The sequence below is a fragment of the Morone saxatilis genome, unplaced genomic scaffold (assembly GCF_004916995.1).
Source record: "Morone saxatilis isolate NCDOM2014 unplaced genomic scaffold, NCSU_SB_2.0 Contig9, whole genome shotgun sequence".
Lineage (NCBI taxonomy): Eukaryota > Metazoa > Chordata > Actinopteri > Moronidae > Morone > Morone saxatilis.
Genome location: NW_023340268.1, coordinates 5768149 through 5791453, shown reverse-complemented (window position 1 = coordinate 5791453; position 23305 = coordinate 5768149). Strand labels below are relative to the sequence as shown.

General features: G+C 40.9%; 3 protein-coding genes across 4 annotated transcripts; 1 reads left to right on the top strand and 2 right to left on the bottom strand.

Annotated features, from left to right (window-relative positions):
- Positions 1 to 9984: 9984 nt before the first annotated feature.
- cdca8 (cell division cycle associated 8) lies at positions 9985 to 14367 on the bottom strand. 2 transcript variants are annotated; one of them, XM_035681433.1, is made up of 11 exons: positions 14278 to 14367; positions 13890 to 13982; positions 13125 to 13253; positions 12738 to 12778; positions 12533 to 12608; positions 12317 to 12384; positions 12080 to 12162; positions 11883 to 11981; positions 11268 to 11397; positions 10903 to 10989; positions 9985 to 10765 (listed from the first exon to the last, which is right to left on the bottom strand). In XM_035681433.1, the coding sequence occupies exons 2-11, from the start codon at positions 13978 to 13980 to the stop codon at positions 10730 to 10732; spliced, it is 840 nt and encodes a 279-aa protein (XP_035537326.1). In that variant the 5' UTR covers positions 13981 to 13982; positions 14278 to 14367; the 3' UTR covers positions 9985 to 10729. The 2 variants fall into 2 exon arrangements, with proteins under 2 accessions (XP_035537326.1, XP_035537327.1); XM_035681434.1 differs by lacking the exon at positions 14278 to 14367 and adding an exon at positions 14071 to 14089.
- Positions 14368 to 14440: 73 nt separating this feature from the next.
- Positions 14441 to 16628, top strand: c19h1orf109 (c19h1orf109 homolog (H. sapiens)). The gene is made up of 4 exons (XM_035681436.1): positions 14441 to 14933; positions 15231 to 15410; positions 15494 to 15612; positions 16069 to 16628. The coding sequence occupies exons 1-4, from the start codon at positions 14665 to 14667 to the stop codon at positions 16107 to 16109; spliced, it is 609 nt and encodes a 202-aa protein (XP_035537329.1). The 5' UTR covers positions 14441 to 14664; the 3' UTR covers positions 16110 to 16628.
- A 313-nt stretch (positions 16629 to 16941) lies between these two features.
- On the bottom strand, positions 16942 to 17866 carry LOC118342778 (claudin-4). Its single transcript, XM_035681435.1, has one exon. The coding sequence runs from the start codon at positions 17629 to 17631 to the stop codon at positions 16942 to 16944; it is 690 nt and encodes a 229-aa protein (XP_035537328.1). The 5' UTR covers positions 17632 to 17866.
- Between the last annotated feature and the right edge of the window lie 5439 nt (positions 17867 to 23305).

The following is a 23305-nucleotide window of genomic DNA, read 5'->3' as shown; positions in this document are numbered from 1 at the left end:
AATGTTAAAATGTTGGCTTGAAGCAGGTTTTAAATTCTTTCAATTTTAATTTGCTCATTTGGGATTTTGGCAATCTGTTCCATCAGCGGTGGCTGTCCTTCTTAGAGGCCACAAAGAAGAAAATTCTCATATTAATGCATCCAACCCCCCACTGTTAATGTGATGTAATGATTATACAGGGGGGAGAAAAAACAGCAACTCAGCAACAGTCATGATGTGTTACTGTTGTGTATTTTTTTCCCCAAAAAAAACAGGCGAGGAAATGGGCACCTTGCTACTAGAGACTTGAGAGTCGAGCACTTAAAAACACTTCGCACATTTTTGCGACTGAGCATACAGACACGGGGGTCTGAAGGTCGACAGCTCTGTGATGCATGACAGAGGAACAGGGCTTTCTGCTAACAGCACGCCGGTGTTGCTTACAGCAAGGTCAGCATTTTACTCACTTCACTCTACACACACTCATTCGCTCTGGATTTCTACTCCGAGACCACAGACACATCAGCAGAGTGATGGGCCAGCATCACTTGCTTATGTATGGGTGTGTGTGTGTGTGCGGACAGCGATCATTGCCTTTGATGTGATGTGGTGTGTTGTGTGTGTGTGTGTTGTGTTGTGTTGTGTGTGTGGTTTTGTGGTATTGCCTGTTATCTTACTTTTTGCAGATTGTGTTAAAGCGGCACTTAATCAATTATTTTATGATTAATGGTTGTCAGTGACGTATGGGCTATGGTAAATTGCTTTAGCTTTCCTCAGCTTTACAATCTGTTTAAGTGTGTTTCATTGTTTTCAGACTCAACTCTCATCAACCTTGTTTCTGGTCACAGCAGACAGCTGTTTCTTTAGCAAAAAAGCTTTTATAAACCGACTGTGCACTACATGCCCAGCACAGAATAGCAGATAGACAAAGTTAGCTTCTTGCTGGTGAACATAGTGGAGCATAAAGAGAGATATTCTGTTCAGGAGTTGGTGCAGAGCAAAACAGCTTAACGCAGAGTGACTATTAAACTCATATTCATCATTTGAATACAAATATGTGAACACCCTGGTGGCCTAAAGGTTTAAGGCGCTGACCATGAACTTCCCTAATTTGAGTCTGGCCTGTCATTCCCATCTCTCTCCCCTCATTTCCTGTCATTTCTCTACTGTACCCTCTCTACCAAATGCATTAAATGTCCTCAAAATATTTAAAATGTTTGACTTGTTCTGGTGCCGAAAGAGAAAATCAATTAATGCAGCTTTAAAGCAACAGTACCATTAAAACTGCAAAATACTTTTCTCATTTACAGCTAGTGGTACATAGATAATTTGGGTTTTATTTGGCCAGGTTTTGAGATATCCATTGCTTATAATGTAATCCGAGCTTTAAAAGTGAAACTAGAGATACTGTGTATTAAAATCTCTCCTGACATCCTTTAATTCTGTCTCCTTCTCTCTCTCTCTCTCAGTAAAGGAACAAACGTTAAGAAGGAAGAGGCTGAATCAATAAGTGCACTATGTTCAGCTAAAAACTCCCAAAGTTAAAAAGTCAAACATCTCCTTCTTTCATGGGGAGAGATTTATTGACAAATGACTTGTACCAGAAAAACGACTTTCAAAAGGATGGTATAGGAGTTCTCAAAGTTGCCTAATGCAGTCCTTCAGCAGCAGAACTGTTGTCAGCCATCCCTCCATCTTTGGCTTTATGTTCATCTCTGTCTCTGCAGTGTGACTGTTTAATGAAAAGGCCCTGATGTGCCCTGGTGACTCGGTCTACTATTACAAATACCATGCACTCACAATTACATGGAATTAGATGCTGGAGAAATCAGTAAAGCAAGCACCCCCTACATTATTCCCATGGTTCTCATTCTCCATGGCTCCAACTACAAAGTTGGTACTGTAATTTGATTAATGCAACATCTGTTTGGGCAAGCACTTGCAATATTAGTCCAATTCCAAAGGCCACACAGGTAGTTAACTAGCTAGGGGGGCGATGTTTACAGCCATCACTTAGTCTCATCTGTGATTTAAGCTTAACACAGCATACGGGCGTTACAGGACCATGTGTTGCTGTGAGTTCTGACAGTTGGGTCAGCTGGCATCACCTTTTCTAGCCCTAGATTCTGGTCCTAGGATTGGCCAGGAACCAATGCTCGTAACGTATTAAAAAATACTTTATGGGTAGTATAAATAGTTCCACAGTCCATCTCCAGAAGGAAGTACTGGTGAATAAGTACAGGATCTGCACCTGGAAGGCTGGGGCTTGACTCCCCTGTGAGATTGATTTTTAAACTTACATGACTTATTATTTTAATTTCTTTTTAAATTTTGCAGTCACACTTTGGTTAGGTTTAGGCAACAAAACCACTTTGGTTAGGTTTAGGTAAATATCATGGTTTACTATTAAAAGCAGTGGGATCCATAACAAGACTTAAACGAAAGATAGCTAACACTAGCTGTGGGGTGCAAACCACTCAGCAGGTGAGTATGTGGTGAAAAAACATAGGTAAATAATGTTTCTTGGCATCAGTGCAAATGTTGGCAAGCTAGGCTAATTAACTTCCACTTTTCCAATGTAAGCTAGTTCACTTAGTTTAGCATTATGTGTCCTCCCAAATGTTGAATGTTGTATATGTGGGACAGTTAGTATATGAACAACTGTGTGCAGGCTTGTTGAAAAAACTGTATTGCATCAACCTCGTGGTGTTCCAGTCAGTGGTACACCACAAAAGCATTGTCGGGCCTTACATGTCAGTTAATTGGTGTGATGGGAACCGCCCACCCAAAGCTTTGTGGCTTAGCTGCTGTTTCCGCAAACATGTGCAAAAATTATGCACAGTATCCACTCTATAATTTGCCTACAGTGTCTATTCAAGAATGTTCAAGCCTTTCTTAAATGTATGGCATTTGGCAATGAGTGGCATTTGTTCCATTCATCTAATTAGTGATGGAAACAAGCCCGACCTCCAGCAGAGCATCAAAAAGCAAAGAATTATACTGCACATTTATATGATAGGAAGGAATATTAGTTACCATTATTATATCCTTTTGTCTCCTGTAAAAAGAGACATCGGTTGAAATTTGTTGTGTGTGTTATTTGAAGTGGGGAAGAGGCCCATTGAGCAGCAGATCTTGAAGCAGATCCTCTTAATCATATCACTCACCATAGTGCCTAATAAAAAAATAAAAAAGAGGCTGGAAATGAAGACAAATTGATGCTCCAACTTATTTTATCATGTAGGTCTGCTGCCTTGAATCCAAGAGAGACAGGTGTTTCTCAAATGATCCAAGACCCAGTGTGTGTGTGTGTGTGTGTGTGTGTGTGTAATCGGTGTCTCACAGCACCAATATAATCACCGCTAACTTCATCTCTGCATTGTTTTGTGCCCAGAATCACAAGTACACACCTGGACAGGAGCTGCTGCCACACCATGTTCAGAAGGCAAACAAGACACAGCGCAGGGAGGGTGTTTTTCTTTGAAGCTGACCATCTTGGCAGCAGGTAGTTTCAAAAGCAGGTGTCTTTGGAGATTGTTAAAGACAAATACACAGCACATATGGGTTATATAGGTGAGGCATATGGAATGTCAGCACATTTCATATAATCACGCATGAGGGACCAGTTAAAGGAATACCACAGAGCATAAACCCTAGCTGAACGGCAATATCAAGGTCTAGGTGACAGAAACACTTGGAGTAAATGTCAACTTTTAGATATAACCTGAAATAATAACGGAAATGAAATCTGTGAACTTATTCCCGCAACAAGTTGAAAACTATCCTAACAGAGAGTGTCAGCTCAGTTCCTTTCACTGAAAATACCACCGAGTGCTCCCAAAAATTCAATGAGAAGCTGTCAGCTTGGCTTTTCGTTTATTTTCACACTGTCGGAAACACTGCACAAACTATTTCCTCTCAAACTCAAAAAGTGTAGAAAAAGATGGGACAACAGTTTGATTATTCCCTAAAGACTCAGCACTGTTTTCCTTTTTTTTTTAGATCATCTTTTCTTGTGAGTGTACAAAAGCTTTTTTGGCATTAGACCCTCCTCTCCCATCCTTCATTTTTTTAGATCCTGTCCATTTACTTCCCAATGTCCCTAAAAGAAAACTTTATGTTTACACACTATTTGAGAGTGTTGATGGAACAGTGTGTAAGATATGCCCAGAATTATACAGTTTATGTTAAAAACATTCATCGTGTTGCAGAGATATATCTATTGAAATAAGCATGCTATTCTCATCAGCTCGTACTGTCTTGTTGTACCACGAGAGGCGATAGTAAGTCACTGAAGCATCCAGTCTGCCCTCAGTCCAACATGAGGACAAAGACGTGGAGAACCGGGCGAAGCAGGGGGACAGAGCTGCTGCTAGCTGACAGATAGCTGCTGCAGCACAGGGGGAGCTCTGGGGAGAGAGCTGGGGGTAGAACTGGAAGAACAGCCGTATGCATGGAGGAATAAATACCCGTGGTCACACTGTTGGACTTACACAGTTTTAACTCACAGATCATTTTATATTTATGTGCAGTTTCTGTTTAGAAGAAAAGCAAAAATGGCTGAGTATAATAAGTAAGCCAAACAAAATTATGTATTTGGAAAATGCACTAAAAGGGTATGCACATACGTATTTGAGTCTAGCTTTAACACTTTTGTTGTGCACAGATACTTTGACTTTGAATAGCTTTTCTTAAGTCCTTACCTCTTAGCTGCTTATGAATAGTTTATATTGTACTAATGTGGTAATTTACTGAGCCTTCTACATTGTCCTCTCAGGAAGGCGATAATAGGATATCTCAGCAAAGCTGAGATTCACAGGGATAGTGAACTTACCCCAGGTCATCCAGCTGAAGGACATTCAGCCACCCAGCCATCCATACTGTCTCAGCTGTCAGCAATATTATAGAAGCTCAATGAGCAGCACATTGCCCATCATCCTGTCCTGTGATGTACCTTTATTTGTTGTTTTTTTACAGAATCATGTACAAATGAGGCTCTGTGTGCTGTTCATATTAAATTGAGGTATGGTATCCTCTTCTACTATGATTAACATTTCTCTAACTGGAACATAGGGAGATTCCACTGGCTTTCCACTTACACCCATTAGTACAACCTGTAATTCCACACCCTACATATCACATGTAAGGTATTCAAAGTGATAAGATTAGCCTCTAAACATAGCCTCTGACAAGGTGAACAGTAAGGCATCTGAACTTAAAGTGGATTTTCTGTTGGAGGACAGAAATGGACCCTTTGTCTCCTTCCTGGTCTCCTAATGAATTGGTTTTAGCTTGTTTTGGAGCACATTATCCTTCCCTCTCCTCCTAATTTTCCAATTTGCTGTGTCATTTATACCTAATTGAGGACCGCACTGGGCTGTATTACTCTCACAAATAGGGTGATATAGTTTATTGAAGGTCTGCTTTATACAGAGGGGATGGTAAACCAAACATCAATTGTAGACCATACAGAAGATGGGGATTTTTCCCAGAGGCTGGGGAACATTGCAAAGAGGCTTTAATTATTTCTCAAAGGCAATTCTGGCCATTGCTCCACCGCTCATTTTATGGTCACTTTCCTTTTCTTTCTTTGAAGGAGGTAATGAATGGGGTGAGAATTCACTTTATTTTATCTCTGTTCTGTCGCCCTTCCTGATATTTGCATCTCATATTCGTCTAACCAAATAAGAAAAGCTTGTTTTCAACCTGCCCAGGCCGGGTCCAGCATAGGAATGAATGGCAGCGCAAAGCTCAAACGAGTGCCTCTACTATTAGTGCTTTCCACATGAAAAGCCTATGCTTGCAAAGCCAAAGAAAAGTGTAAGTTTGTGCCCTTGACTCTCTCACTGTTCATCGCCGGAAAATGGCCTACAAAGGAAGTTATATTTATTTACATAATAAGAAACACTGCATGTTGTTGCTCGGGCCAGATTATAAAATACCAGCCTCAATGTCAATAAAAAATTGAATTGAATGTGAAATTAACTTCAAATCAATAAGTAAGAATAGCTGTTAAACTGATTTGAGTTGTGTGTAAAAGTGTCAACCTTGAAATGTCGACCCTGCAAAGTGCTTTTGATCCTTTAACAGAAGAACCCTCATTCATGAAAAATATACACTTATTTTATCTACCATTTCAGCAAAAATGAACATCAAAACTACTACTGAAAAGGCTTCAAAACTAATAAATACATTTCTTAAAAATATTGTACAGTCAACAGCAGACAGGTCAGTTCTCCTTCTTAACAACAGCAGCAGACAGAAATATAATTGCCATCAGTAGCCGATTCCCTCTGTTACCCTTTAACTTACAGTTCAACTATTTTCAGTGCTTACACTACAACTGGCATTTTTTACATACAGTGTACTGGCTGACACTTTACAGTTGACATACCTCAACTTAACCTGTTTAATGTAGTGTAGTTTGCATCTATAATTTTCAGCATGAGCAAAAGTATTTTCTTTTTGGTTGGTTTTTCCATGAATACACCATCTGCAAAACCTGACAGTTACACAAATCAAGATATACACCTGATCCAAAAATGTAAGTACTTTCTTTGACAGAACAGGTTTAATGTCTAACTTATATTGATACCCAGTGCAAACAAATTCTGTATTGTCTCTCACAGATAAATGTCTGAATTTCAGAGCCACCGAGGGTCCTTTCGAGCAAAAGTTTGTCTCTGTGCAATCAGCAAATGGCATTAACCTCCTGCCTCTTCTCAGAGCAGCCCGTTATTTTCAGGGTCTAATTTCCACAGGAATTTTTTGGCAGCAGATGTTCCTCTCCACCCCGCCCATCATCAGGGGTGCCTGAACGACAGAGGGGCCGCCCATCAAAACGCCATCAGGACCCTGCTGGCCACCAGACGAACACATGCCCAGAATGCATCATGTGGGGGCCGTTCAGTCCCATTTAACTCTTCCTCCCGTCTGCCACTTCACTTTACCGTCAGCTTGTGTCTTCCTAACTCTCCATCACCGTTGCAGACAGAACAAAGCATTCGGTGACATTTATTTTTTTTGGTTTGTGCTGACAAACCAACTTAGCAAAAGATGAGGCTCGACCCCTGGCTGGCTCAGTATGAATTGAATGAGAGACAGTGGCAGACGGAGCTGTGGGCACGTGAATAAATCGATTAGAGGGGCACTTGACGGATGGGATTTATAGGAGGCCTCGACGCACCAGAGAATTAATTTCTCTAGGAGAACACGTCTCTGCCAGGTTCATTCATCTTGGCAGGAAATTTGGCAGTTTCCCCAGGTCTGGGGGCTCAATTAACCAACGGCTCCAGCAGTTTGGGGAGGGAACAGCTTCGTTGAGGAATACGCCACATTCATGTGTCAGACACATGTGTTAATGATAACAGATTTTGGGAATACAAAATAAGATAATATGAAGGAGGGTGAGATTAGGTGGTGAAAGGGTTAGGGGCTAAGAGATGGAATTGGTGGGGGGTATTGTGGAACAATGGGACAAAGGGATAGGTTAAGAAAAGGTTCATAGAACGATAAGGTAGCTACGGTAGGACTGTTCACACATCATTTTTGTGACTGCTAGATATATAAATAACCTAAATTGGCTACTTTTTTGGAGGGCAGTTGTAGCATTTTTATATTACCAATATTATCTGTAATAAGAATTATTAGATTCTATTTAAATAAGTAAATAAGTTTAAATAGTAACCATCACTGATGATGGCTTTGCAGCTGTTTTGCCAGTGACACTTCTGCAGTTCATTTACCAGCTGGGAGATATCATAGCTGTCAGAATATCCCAATACCTCCAAATTGGAATTACAATTAGGCCAATGTTAACTGTAGTCAGGGTGCAAATAAAGTGGAGCCAGGGGAAGCTTGGCCATTAATTTCTATTTTTCTGTATCTTTATCATCATGGATTGTGCATAAAATTAGGTTAGTATTGGTGTATGTCATGTCACTGATTATTATATCAGCTATCAGCTAATGACATGCAAAAAAAAGGGTGCTCCCCCGAAAGCCATGATATAGTTTGCACACAGACTCACTGTAGTAGCTTGTAGTTACGATTTGACCTATTATGTGAACATTAGCAAACACTGTCACATCCACCAAACATCGAGACAGCGGAGCATGAGCATTAACTCAGGTTTCTGCCCACCCAATCAATGTAAATGCAATGTTCACTCTACTTTTAGCTCTCCTTTGATCCTCAACTCAACTCAAAATTTCCAGCTCATATAGCAGCTAAATGCTACACTATGTTCACCTGCTAGTCACCAACTTTGCTGTATGGTGCTGGACATGCAGCATACTGTCGGTTTATCAGCTGTTGTGAGCGGTAAAGCCAAAACCATGAGCTGAAAGACACCAAACCTTTCTGTAAAGCTGGGGGAAGCTGCAAAGTCCTGTATAATGCTCTGTGGATTTAATACTGAGAACAACCCCTGACATAGTACACGCAGCCATTTGATCCATTGTCAATTTAAAAATATTGATTGGTGCAGCTTTAAAGCCTGCTAAAGTAATTTTGCAAGAATGTGCTGCTTTAATTCCCTCATTTTCTTTGGACTGCTTTAAAGCAGGTGAATAACAATCTGCGCAGATTGGACACTAATACAGAGCTGCTTGCTAAGTGTTGAAGTATTTCTGTACTGTGCCCATCTCCCTCCCACTATCTCAGGTTCCAGTCCCTCATCCTGAACATCTCAGCGGATGATTTATGTAGCAGTGTTGCTCTGTGACCTCGAAATCCGCCCCATCCATACCGCACCTGTCACTGCGCCACTGCCTTCGTGCTTACTGAAAACCAAGCCATCCGTGCAAAATGGCAATTTTCCACCCACCTAGAGAATAAAAAAAGGATCCAATACATTCAGAGGCAAAACTAGGAAAATTCTATGATATGTAGAGCAGGTGCGCGAGGGCTCAGTACTCCGCTAACGAGGGAGCTGAACTGCACGCACCGCTGACCACAACATCTGTCGTTTGTAGGGATGCAGAGTTTGGTTTTTACCTCTGCAACACAGTTTGCACAGCGAGAGACAGCAGATGATAAAGGGCTTAGGATGGATACAGATGGAAGGGACTAGGCCCAGGTTGAGCTGGGGGCACAGAGTTCCCATGCTGTGGCTTGGTAGCATATGAATAGCAAAGAGTTATGCATGTCTGTATGGGCCCAAGGTGAGGCCCCGGTCTGACCCATTTCACCATCCCAGGTGGAAACCCTAACGAGCTCATCAGGCCTAACGAAGCTTAACAAGCTTCTAATTGGCAGCGTTATGATGTCCCCGAAGGTCAGAGTGCAAGTTTCAGTGCCAGCAACGGAGCAGGCTGCCACTTCCTGCCAACAGCACGTCACGTGACCCACTAATGTCCCTCTGTGTAAACAAAGTCATGAAAGGACGAGAGGAACTTCTTACGTAAGCAAAAGCCAGAGTTTGTTAACCTATAGAGGAAAATTAAACAGAAGAGTTGACTGCTCAAGTTTGTCACCATAAACTAAATAAAGCTTAGTGTTGAGCAGCACAAGAAAGCAGTGACTTTGCTTTTTCTTGTAGATACACAGGGTAATGAAACTCACTGAAGTACATCAAAGTATTTAAATATCAAAACTATGATTAAGTTCTCAGAGTGAATACTAAGTTTCCTCCCTTATTGTTCTTGATAATCAGCAGAAGCAAGTATTCAAATGGGTTTTACTACAATCTTTGGTCTGTTTGGAAACTGCTTTAATGCTGAGGGCAGGTTACAACTGGAGAAAGAAAGATCAGTCTGAAGAGGAGGTTCTGACTACTCCAGACACTTAAGTGGTGAAATGCTGCCACCTACTGGTCATGAAGCAAAGGTATAGCTTGATGAAGATGGCTTTGTCAATAAAAAACCTGTCCCATAAAGTCTACTTATACATAATCATAGCATTTTAATAATTGTTAAAACATGCTTTTTTATGATCAAGCAACTCATCCACACTCTCAAACACTTACCGTACACTCAAATAAATCACATCACACAAATTTAGATCTGTGGTCAAAACCCTTTATCAGTTCTGTAGACAAAGAGTGATCTATGTACACGTTTGTATTTGCACTAATAATGTAACTGTAAGATGATTTATACAAAGATGGAGGGACTCTGATTCAACAATGACAAAATGAAACACAAAAAAAAATGTTGGATTAGAGTGTACTTACAGAACAAAGAATGAACAGTAAAACATATTTGCAGAGTACAGACCTGTTCATTTTAAATGATCTTAGAAGCCTTACAAGATTTATAGGGCAACTAAAATCCAGACGCTACAAGTCTGTCTGGCCAGGAATAAAAGACTGGAATAGCACTAAAATGAGACAGACATTAGGCAGAATTCCCCCAGGGATTAAGCCTAATGCTATGAAAGCAGCAGAAAATACCCACACGAAAATGAAAGATGAATTAAGTAAGGCAGTTAAACTAGACTATCTTACAAAAGTATATAAGGAAAACAGAAGTGGTAAAATAACACATTTTAACCCACATTTATACATTTGACAGCTTTCATTAACTGGATGAATTCCAGTGAGTGAATTAGGTCAAAAGAAAACAACATCCAATAACAGAAATACTGACAAAACATGGTTTTCTCAAGAACCTGTGAAGCTTTTAAAATCTCACCTATTAGTACAAAAAAAACATCATACCACGCCACGGGAAGAGAATATTTCAAGGATAAAAGATAAGATAAAATTTCGAATGTAATGTACAAAAGCAGTCAAAAGCAGGCGGTCAGGTCACTCGGATATCCCACACAGGTTTGTGAGGCGATTCTGTCAGGAAGAAGAAGAAAAAAACAAACAAAAAATGAGAATAAAAGCATATGCAAATATTTCGAAACATTACACTAAATCTTGTAGCAAACCAGTGATATTACAGAAATGTTGTTGGACAGAAGTGATTGCTGTACCTTCAGCAGCCGAATGCTCTTCAGAGCAGTTTCATCCAGGAGTGACAGATCCACTGAGTCCATCTGACTGGCCAATAGCTGAACGCTCTGGATCCACACATATTACAAGACATTAGGATGGTAAATTCAATTCAGTTAGCATACTCCAAAGTCTTGTTAGAATATAATAAATAAAATTGTATATTGTGTAAAATAAATACAGGCCTAACACACAGACGCCACAGAGAAGTATTTAAAGATCCTCAGTATTATTATGTTGTAGAGTATTGTCAAATTTTGTAATGAGGATAAAGTTTAAAGTCTTAATTTCCTAATATCTGTCCTGTAGGATCCTGAAACCCGAGTCCAGCTAACTGCACACTCACCTCTCCGTTGCCGATGGGGACGTTGATGACAATGTCCTCATTTCCTGCTGCAATGGGAGAGCCGTTGACTGAAATGCTGTAGACCCTCTCTTTGTGGCGGGGAACTCTCACAGCGGGGGTCTTAGGAAGCCTGAGGAAATAAAGCATGTATGGTGGGTATTGTGAACGCCTCGCTGTGGATAATGCCTCCGATTTAGAAAAGACAAGATCAAAGGGAGTAAATTGCTCGAGATGACCCATTAGAGAGGCATTTTAAATGAAGCAGCCAGCTATGATAACAACTCTTCAGTGCCCACATAATGAACAACGCTCGGATAAAAGACACTAGATTCACTTGAAGATTTATAAACGCAAAAGTGCTCTGAAGATCAACCTGAGGTTTATTGTAATAATTCAGGCTTTTATTTGCCCATTGTGCTTTTATTACACAACCTTGCCATGCTGTACTGTGCAGGAATTTCTGTGCTAATTTCATTGATGCAAATAGCAAAATAAAAAATGCTTCATCAATTTACAGGGAATGAGAAATCCTTTGTTGCAGACACAGGGAGAATAGTAATTGGTTACAGCCGCCCCACACCCGTTTCTAAGTTAAAATACATATTGCTGGCTTACCTTGGGTCGAAGCGTGGGGTGACAAGGGGGGTAGAGCCCATCATCAAAGAAGAATCCAGCATACTCCTGGCAGGAGTGACCAATGGCTTCCTGGTCGATCTGAATCCGGACAGAGAGATGTTGGTATGATGTAACTGGGATACTGAACGAAAGAAAGGAGTCAAAAAGAAGAAGAAGGAAGAAGAAAGAGGTCTTACCGTCTGATGGAGGTGTTCTGCTTGCTGACTGACAGCGCCTTTGCCCTTTTTGATGTAGTCGGAGGTTTTCTTGTTGCTTTGCCCTGAATTAGGAACGAGTAGTTAAACAGCGTAAAGTGGCTGCACATAAATGACATTCCATAGCAACCATCCACTCCTTATATTTATGAGATGCTCTCAAACACTCAGCTGTGTTTTGTCCCTCTTGTGCATTCTTGAATGAAAATCAGCCACTACCTTCCTCGTCGTGCTCGGGGTGTTTTCATCCTCTGAACTGGATTTGGCTCCACCTTTTTTCTTTGACGCTGTGGGTTGGACACAGAATAAACAGGATTAAAGCCACTTCATTGAAAGACATTGGACATGTTCCATCCCATTTAAAGATGCAAAGTGCTCTATGTTATTAGACTTTGTTTAAGAATGCTTAAAAACACAAAACTAGTTCTAACATACTTTTCTTGACTGATTTCAGAAGGACTGCGTGGTCCTCAGCCACAACGCTGTCAACAATAGCAGCTTCCTCTTCTCTCTGTAAACAGACAAACATGAATCAATGTTTATTACAGCACAGGATGTGCCTGCACAAACCAAAGACTTCCTGAAACCTGTGACACACTGAATCATGATGCATGATATGAGAGAAAGATAATCAACTCACCTTTGTATTATCCACTTCTGGGGACTTTGGTTTCTCAGACTCTACAGAGAGATTGGTAAATACTTTTAATTTTACGACGATTAAAAGGATAAAACAATATACGTAGCAGTCACGTTTCCCTTTATACGCAACACCAAGTAACGTGGCAAGTATGCCTATTTTTTTTGCAACTACATATAACATCTCAAGAGTCATGAAACTCGCTCAAAACAGAAATATACAAACGCTCTGCTCATTAAAGATCCAGATCTGCAGTTAGGTTTTTATGAGAGCAGCACAGAATGCTGAAGAAGCCTCCGTAGCACAATTGCAATATTTCTTTAAACCGTGTTCATGGCATTGGGATTTGTGTTTCATGACAAAGTGAGAGGCTTTGTGTTAACTTACTGCAATGTTCCAACCAGGTCGTTTGCCTGACAGCCTTGGGGAGCTTGATAAGAGCCATGTTGTAGCTGTTGTCAACATCTTTCAGCAGCTGGTTGATCTTCTCTTTCAGTTGTCCAACTCTGGTCTTCACTGTGAAAACACAAGTGTTGTAGGTGTTGTGTTTTAGATAACACTAACCGGCAGTTCATCAAGTAGTTCAAATTGACTCCACGATTCATTTTTCATCTCGCAGATTTGTATTGTGATTAAAGTGTCTCACGATACATCTTTACATTACATTCCTGCTCCTTAGATAAAATATATTGGATTGATATAAATATTGATTGATATATATTGAATAAGTCAACACTATCAGCCAATTCCGACCTGTTACAGATATATTAGTATGAGCATATATGTTGACAAATAGGTTACAAGAGATTGCTGCCTAGAAAGGTCAAACATATGTAATAGAGAGAGTATAACCACTACAGTTTGTCAGCCATAGAGCACTGTTGTGTTTATTTTTCAACTGTACAAGTTTATATCTCGCTCACAGTGCTTTAATAACCTCTCAAATGTCACCACCCTCTGCAGCGCCATGAAAGGGGCTATACATAATGGAGGGCCCTAAAAATAGTACACCCAGCAACATACAGCAAGCCTGCAAGGGCGCTGGCGATCAATGCACATTTCCAAGCAAGGCTAATTGAAACAAACCATGTATATAATGCTAGCAAATTCCACAGAGCACTGCTTTACAAAAAGCGGAATATATATATTCACCCTCGCTGTCGAAATCCTCCAGGAAAGCTTCGAGCTTGGCCGTCTTTGGGTTGTTTTTCCGCTGTTTGGTGGTCCTTTTCCTGGGAGCCATGTCTGCACGGAAAATAAGTCACTTTACAATCACAATAAGTAAATCGTGTAACTTTGGGACGTGAATACATTTAGCGTTTTAAAAAGAAACCTTCGACATGTGGTTGGCTGATAATGGAGCTAACAGTTAACGTCACAGGTTGTGCTAAGTTAGTTAGCTACCAATATTAGCTCGCCCCGCAATTAGGCATCGACAAATCATTGTCAGTTCTGTTCACACGCACACACATTTAATAAAACGCTAGAAAACAATACGTGTCTACCGTGGTGATGCGTATTTTTATAAACATTAAATTACCTGGTATTGTTTCCTTCCTCGGACACTCGACTCTCCTTTTTCTTCACAAAGCCGTTTTCAAATCTGCCCGCGGGGAGGGGCCAGACGCGCAGTCAGCCAATGAGAACGCGTGTTTGCCCCGCGTCACGACCGAATGGCGCTCGGCCAATCATAGCACCAAACGTCAGTGTTTACATCAGGAGAACGGAAGTGGGTTTCAGGCAACATGGTGGAAATGTGGTGTTAAACAGCGGCTGATGTTGCCACAGGTTGAGGGGCTACAGGGCGCGTTTTAAAGCAGCCTGTTGCTCCAAAACGGACTCAACAGTTTTAAAAACAAGGATCGATTTATTGCTCACACACGGATTTGATTTTGTGGCAAACTGATGTCTGAAATCAGCTGCTGACATGTCCAAACCTGCACTACTTTCACTTCATCAAGCACTGAGGAAAAGCTTCCAGAGTCTTGAAAATAATCAGAAAGTATGGAGTAGTGTGTTGGCAGACTGCAGCCCTCTGATGGTGTCTCTCGGGAATTTGGCCGAGCAGTCGAGAGCCCTTTCCAACGTCCAAATCTCCAACACACCCCTCAGAGACTTCCCTGACCTGGAGGAACGGCTGCGTTTCAAGCTCTTACAAGCCACGGATACAGTACTGGTAAAACTCAACGAGAAGATGTAAGTGACAGTCACAAATGAGACTGTCTGAGTGTTCACAGTCTTTGCATGAGATGTACAATATCACAGACACAACGTGACTTCTATTATTATTATTATAATTAGAATTATAACAGCAGCCATGCAGGACCCAGAGCTCCAGAAAACCTTACTCCTATGTGTTTTGTGTGATAATTTGATTAGACATTTATTTAGGAATATGCTCAATATCAGCTAAAATAATAAAGGGTTTATAACTAGAGTTTGACACAGGGCAGCTGTGCTATCTGTTCATCCATCCATCCCTCTGTCCCTCAGGTCTTCTCTACAGTCTGTCAGAGATTCCATCAGTAACCAGGTCTCTGCAGTCCTCCAGCTCTACGAGCAGAACACAGACAGTCTGGACCTGCTCACTGTGACAGAGCGCTCGGCCACCGCCCCGTCTCTCTCTGACATGCTGGAGTGGCTGCAGGATGCTGAGCGTCACTATCGACAACAGTATCCTTCCTGTTCGTGGTTGCATTGGGTTGGGTTTGCATTCTGTTCAGGTTTTTTTTTTTTCCCTCAACTCATGTGTTCAGATTTCTGAGGAGGAAGACTCTGCTGCAAACACTGAGAGCAGATGATCTCTCCCTTTTAGAGTCTGCTCCCAAAAGATGGAAATCCTTGGAGTCTCCCAGTGCAGAAGACCGCATCACAGGTAAAATGTCTATTGATGCTGATAACTATATGTAATGTTGCTTTGTTCAAATAAATAGTAATTAATCATACATGACAGGTTAATTCTTGTGAGATATAAAGAGTTTGAAACAGTATCATACTTTCACAAACACTGAAAGTTTTGACACATACTATAGATAATAGGCCAAACTCAGTCACATATCTGTTTTGTTGTCCAAATTCTAAAAAACACAAATATCTATTTTTGATGTTTGAAATATTATATCCTGACTTTAAACAAACAAGACCTTTTTCCTGTCCCTGCGCATCGTCTTTTCCAATATTCTTTTTGTATTACTTAAAATGACTGGTAAAGGCACCTGGCTCCAGAGCCAGTATTCAAATTATTTTATAAAAGCAGAGGAAAACTTTTCACATACCCATATGACATATTGTTTTTGTAGGTGACACTAATTACTTCTCTGTTGCCTTTCAGATACACTTTGCAAAGTGTCCTTCTTTATTGAGTCGCAATGAAGGGAGTAAAAATGGAAGTCTGACCAGCTTGTGAATCCGACTGCATTTCTATGAAGAGGCTAGAAGAGAGGAAGGAATAATGAGCAAACATACATGTATACCTCAGATGGATGAATTCCTGATGCTGGCAAAGGACTGGAATTTGGTTGTCATATAAATGCCCAAGACATGTTCTTGGATGGGAAGTGTGTGCCAGACTGTGTATGTACCAGACTTTATATGGTAATTCAAGATGAAGAGGAACTTATATCAGGAGAAAAAAGGACCTGAAATTACTCTGATATTGTTGTCTGTGATGGTCACAATGGCCCAAACCACATGTATTTTTAAAAGCCGCCAGCAGAGACAAGGATGAACATTTGCAAAACACTTTGTGAAGCACACTTATTTCAAACTTATTTTATTTCACCCTTTTGATGTAGGCACACTCGAAGTAATGACATTGTCAGAGAATAACTGTTTCAGAAATCACTGCAATCATAAACACGGGCCATCATTAAAGCCGTCATAACAGTCATACTTTTGTGTGAATGCTGTTGATTTGACAATATAGGCAATGGGCTTTCTTCAGGCACTACTATAAATCACAGTGCAGTAAAAGTCAAATTTCAAACAAACAGTACTGCATACAAGTTTAACATTACAAAGAGATATACAAAATAAGCAAAATATACGTAATATATTAATAAATATAGAGATTTAAATTTATAGCTTAAAATTCACAGACTTAAAACGTGAGACAGGTTTAATCTAGGAAAGAACCAGAGTTTGTATCAGCATCCACTCTTTTACTTCCTCCCTCTCCGCCTGCTGGTGTTCCTTCTTCTTATTCCTATACATACTCCTTTAATGGTACACTGTTAGATGTGATAGGTTTTGGGGGATCTGGTGCTGAAGCAGGTGAATTAGCAAAGCTCCTGCCTATGTAGCCCCTGCGGTACCTGCCGCCCCTCTCCATGAGGGGGCAGGTGCTGCTCAGCACAGCTCCACTGATCATAAGAATAACCGCAGAAGCCCAGCCCAGATAAATAGCCTGACCCAGCTCTCTTTTGTGCATCAAGGGCACGTTGGGGTTGTAGAAATCCTGGACGACTGTGTTAGCAGTCCAGGAAACTGGAATCAGCACGCACAGGCCGGTCAGAATGAACAGAACCCCACCTGAGAGGGCAATGCCCGCCTTGGCCCGGCGGTCGTCACCGGCGCAGGTGGTGCACTTCATGCCGCAGCAGGACACGGTGCAGGAGAGCCAGCCCATGAAGATGGCCAGACACATGAGAGCACGGGCTGCCTGGATGTCTGGAGGCAGGGCCAGCATCGAGTCGTACGTCTTACACTGCATGTGACCAGTGGTCTGGTAGATACAGTTCATCCAGATGCCTTCCCACTTGATCTCCGAGGTCAGAATGTTGCTGCCAATGAAGGCCGAGACCTTCCACTGAGGCAAGGCCGTGACAGCGATCGCCATGATCCAGCCAGTCACCGCGCAGGTGAAGCTGATCAGCTGCATGCCAGTGTTCACCATGATGACCTCCTTTGTGTGGTCCGTCTTTGTCTACCACAGTCGCCTCTTTAGTGAGATCTTATTTTCCTCTTTGTCCTTCTTTATGGTCGTTTAAAGTCTATTCCTTTTCTTGCCCACTTCCTGTCCGACTTGGTCAAGCTTCCTATGGTCTTTGCCCCAGTGTCACTGGGGCAAGTAATCACTCGCTTTCTCTCAGCAGTCATCAACGTTTCCAGAAGGATCAGAGGCTCGCACACTTTCTCCTCCTTTTCATTCCTGAGTTTGAGTCAATGCATTATTGAGTAGCCGATAGCTGTGCAGCCACCTGTGGCAGCCTGCAGAAGCTGGATCAATAAGGCTTTACGGTCCAGGCCCTGTGGAAGAAATGGATCCCAGCCAGGATTTTTTTCCCTTTTAAATATATTGTGGAAGTGGTTCCTTGGCTTCAGCTCTGGTTCAAACCCAGGGGGCCGATTGTTGAGCTGCAGTGTGTTTCAGTGTCACACTCCTGTTTTGGTGTAGCATTACCTAGATGGATCAGACTGATATAACCTGATACTTGGATTCAAGGCCACGGGTGCTTCTATGAGTGTATCCTGTCACAGCAAGGTTGAAATTGTGGCGCTTGATTACACAGAGTAAAAATCGTCGTAGCTTTTTACCTATTAGTTGACAACAAACATCCTGTAGAGAGGAACAATCAGCAGTTTAGGAGTCAGTAAAAAGAGGTTATTCCAGTTAGTTATTTAAGCAGGTTTTTTCCCAGAATCCAGACAAGCTTTTAAGTCTCTAATTCATAAAAAAGCACAGGTTTCCAGAGGAAAACAGCCAGCAGGACTCTTCATCAGACACTGCTGCTGTTGCCAGCTGAAGTGTCTCCTTGTTGACAATAAACAGCGGCGAGGTCCAAGCCTTGACGAGGCTACTTCAGCCGCTGCTCAGCTTCACCCTACCCCCAATCGCTTCCTTTTGTAGCAACGCAGCCCAAATGGGTCAATTCGGTTCCAGCAAGGGTATAAATAACAAATCAGGGCCGCATGGTCAGACTTCTGAGTAAACACAGCATCATTTCACTCCCTCCCATCTTCGGTACCGCTGTTGACAGACAAACCTGCGAGAGCAACACTGAACCCCAGGAAAAAAAACCCCAACGATGCACAAGGGAGGGAGAGGGCAAAAGAGGATGAGACAACAAAAGGAGGGAGGGAGGGACGGACGAGGATGGAGAGCTGTCTGTAGGTGGATCAGTTAACACAAAGACAACATGGGAGGGGGGCCTCTACAATGAGGATTACACACTTTGTGTTGCTTCATACCACACAAACTGGCATGTATTTTAAAGGAGCTTTCACAAAAATGAGCTTTCACTGGCCCTTTTTGTCTGCAATGAAAAGGAGAAACCGCTTCACAAAAGGTTTTCTCCAACAACAACTGAGGTTGAAATGCTGAAAAGCCACAGGAGAAATACACAGGTCAAAAAAAACAGTCACATGTATTGATTGTAAGCACTGTCATCTAGACAAAGGAAATTACCAAACCCCCGAATTCTTACATTTTTTTGTTCAATGTCATTTTAATTACATTTCACAAACTGTGGCTTAAACATTAACAGGCTGAAAATGGCAGGCCTGAATCAGGTTATATATCATGGTTATTATCAATATTTTGTAAAATAAACAGCTAGAGGAGTAATTATATATAATACTATATATATATATATATATATAATTAGAACCTGAATGTAACAGAAGGATCTGACAGCACCTCTTTGTTTTCATATTCAGAAATGCCCCTTCTACCCAAGACTGCTCTCGCTCCATCTGCATTACACTGAACCTTGGTGTGCCATTGAGCCGATGAATTAAATATCGGGGCATCAAGATCTGTGGTTCAGGTTTCCTTTCTTCTGTAGCCTCCGATCTCCTTGGTAACGGTGGTCATGACAACCGGCCAGGACACAGGAAACAGGAGAGGAGAGGGAATGATACACAAAGGGAAGCAAAGGAAGGTGACACATACCAATGATGGCTGTCCAGTGTGAGTGAATAAACACAGCTGTAGGCATTTTCCTATAGCAGTCCAATACAGCGTGGTATTGAAGTTACACCAGTTAATGCCACGTAGCCTTATATTCATTGTAATAAAGAGATATGGTTTTAATTTAACAACGTATATTTTCATGATGATATCTCTGAATTCCCTTGTCCCAAAGAGGTCATACCAGCTGACTCCATGACCTCTTTTACCTGAGGCACCAAGAGGGGAGGGAGGTGCTACCAACACAATAGTTGCAGCAGTATATCCAAAGTTACTGGAAAGAAATTATTTTTTAAATGTTTTTGTAAATGATAACTGCAGCAAGACTTAAATGTTACATTTAAATCAAATAATAAACATTTAGTAACACATTTATGGACAAATCAGAGATTTAATTAATTAATACCTCTATAAAAGTTTTTGAAATCAATATACTACTGATCATTAATAAAACTGTTTAAACATGACAGAGCTGTCAAGCAAATGCAAATTTTTTGCAGTTTGCTCTTGTATTTTACTATTATAGTCAAAATAGTAATATATAGTACATTATGTTGTGTGAATAACTTTTATCTTACATTTTTCAGCCTGAAACCTGTGTGTAAGAACAATCTAACACAAAGAAAAATGCAAGAGGATCATTTGTGAATGCTTGCCCTACTTATGTGACTGATAACGCCTTAAAGACATTTAACATTAAAAAAGGCACAGACAAAAACACCTTCCTTTCTTGTTTTGCCCGTGTACCTGCCAGGACGTTAAATGGTGCCAAACAAATATACAATATTTAGAGCTGCTACACAGGTTTACCAGTTGCAGTAATTCATTTTTTAGTGTTTTAGATGTCTAGGTTAACCCTTGAGCTATTATGACAAACTGTTTGGTGTTTTAGTGTATTTGTATGAAAGCCCATAGACCCTTAGGTTCATATACAATCTCAGGGATTAAAGATTACATTAACTTTGTATGAAATATGAGATTGTTACAATATGTATGAAATATGAGATTGTTACATGGACTCAAATTCAGTATGACTATGGCTGCATCTACACTTTATGTTAACATGGTTAGATAACAACTTGTCATCAGCGAGGTGCTTTAATATCTCCATGCCTCACTCAGCTGTTCTTAAATGACCATCAAGGTGAGGAATTGGACAGATCATTAATGTTTTACTCTTCTCAGTTATCAAGTGATCCCATTTACCTTGGTAAAGAATGCCATCTAGTGACCATATACATGCACATAGAGGCTTTGGTTTTAATCGGTTGTTAATTCAACTAGCTGTACTTTTCAATAGAATAACAAAACATCTGTCATCAATGATGAAAACACATCAGCTATGTTATAGGCATAAAATACCAATTTATTACTTTGCACATTAACACAAGAATTCCCTGCAGGCTAAAAAAAAAAAAAAAAATATGTATTTGAACATATCACATAATAGCAATAACAGCAAGTGAATGGCCCTGTGCTGGGGGCGGGGCTACAACAGGCCTCGCCCTCTCACAACTGGTCAGAAAAGGGCTCCGTTCATTCACAGAATCAGAATGTTCCATTCACTGAAATGGAATGTTCCAATTCTATGATTCTTATTGCTATTAAACAATCACACACAGCTTCAGAGACCACTAGCAGAAAAAAAAGAAAAGAAACAGAGCAGAGCTATAACAACCCCCCAAAAAAGGAACCGAAAAGGGAAAATAAAATAAAATTAAAATACACGATACACAATGTCAAATTACAAATCCGTTAAGATATAACAATATATCAAAGTGAGAGGAATTTAAAAATAATTCATGCTCTCTTTCTATCGGGGGCACAGAAAGAATTATGGATCTTTTTTTAAAAAGGTTAAAAAGAGGTAATCCTGCTCCGCTGATGCCATGGGGACCCCTTCACAAAGAGGAAGTGCATTTGTGAGGGGTCAGCAGAGTTGCCATGGAGACAGGAGAGCCCCCACCAAGAGGCGTGGCCACAGGTACAAACCAGGAACGAAGGAGACAAAATGGATGCTCGCTACAGGCAACCTGGCAAGAGGAGAGGGGTTAGGTCTTTAACCGGGTCACGTTTGAAAGAAAGTACCTCGTTTTGAATTTGAACACAACGCAAAGGAGCTGGACCCCCTCGCCTCAAAAAAGTGTACCTTCCCAAAATTACTGACATTTGTGTAGGAATCTTTAAAATGCGTCTTAGAGAGACTGGACAAATATTGCTAGCCTAAAACAGTCCCACTTAAATTGATAAACATTTACCCCAAAAAAAAAAGAAAAAAAAAAAAAAAGCAATACATTTTTTTCTCTCATAATAAATATGATTCCAAAAGGGTTTTCTTTTTTTTCTTTTTTAAAAAGGACAATACTCTGGCATGCAGGCGAGCAAAGTCTACATTTTGTTACTTTAAAAAGGAAATTGTCTAAAGCCTACATAACTATTCCACCAAATGCACATTCCCACTGATTGATACAAGCAAATAAAAATAATCTTAAAAATAAAAATAAAAAAAAAGTACAGAGACACAATTGCGAGAGTAGACCAACAACCACAATGAGTAGAATTATAGCTTTGTTTTTCCACATTTGAAAACTAGAACTGGGTTAATATTGCTTTGCAATGTCATGTTACAAACAGAGTGATCATTTATTTCGACTGGAGTTTAATGATCAAATATTGTGAAGGATATAAAACATCAAATCACTGCCCATTAGAGATGCCAGATGAATACTCAATCACAGCCCAATTGGCTTGGTAAAACTAGTGCACATTTTAAAAATTGATCTGCCCCCTTTAAACAAAGAGTAAAACTTATTGCATGCAATGCCTGGACAACATCCTCCCAATCCCCCCCCCCCCCTTCCAGCCCTCCTTGTTTCCTGCTTCTCTGCTCCTAGCCGATGCCAACGCCCACGCCTTCAACAGGCAGGTGCTCAAACTCATTCATAGTAAACCTGCTGCTTTACGGGTGGTTTATTACAAAAGGGCTTCCACTGAGCTGTCCCCCCCTGATGAGGCGTGCACGTCGACTGTTTCTCCAAACTCTTCCTGTCCTACATCTTAATCCGATCGCAACACCAGGGGGCACCACTTTGTGCAACCGTCACCACAGCGCAGCCGATGTCACCGCGTTTTCTACAGTATGCCGAGTGTTTGTACAGGGGGTCCAAGGGCAGTGCTTATGCTTATTGTCAATTCATTTAATCCAGTGTTAAAAATGCATAAAAATATGAAACAAACACCGTCAAATAGCTGAGACTTTAAGATGGGTATACTTCAAATACACACAGAGTAATAGAAACAATTTTTTAAAAAGTCTAAAAATTCAACTCATTGCCTATCGCAAACCGCTTTTTAACAAATCCCTTAATCTAGGTTCATTCTGATTACAATCCCTGATTGTCTCCATCTATCTGATCAAAACCAACCGTTACCAGCTGAATGATGTACACAAGCAGATCCAATCTACCAGTCGGAGTGCTACACAATACCTCAAAACTGCTGCTAAATTTTACTCGCATCAGAACCTACAGAGGAAGCATGAGTTCATCCATCCTGGGGCCTACTTCTTCTTACCATTAACCAGAATGCTACAAAAAAAAATGTCCAACCCAAAGCTCTAACCCCTTAACCTGCAGCTCAACAACTGAAGTCTATTCCT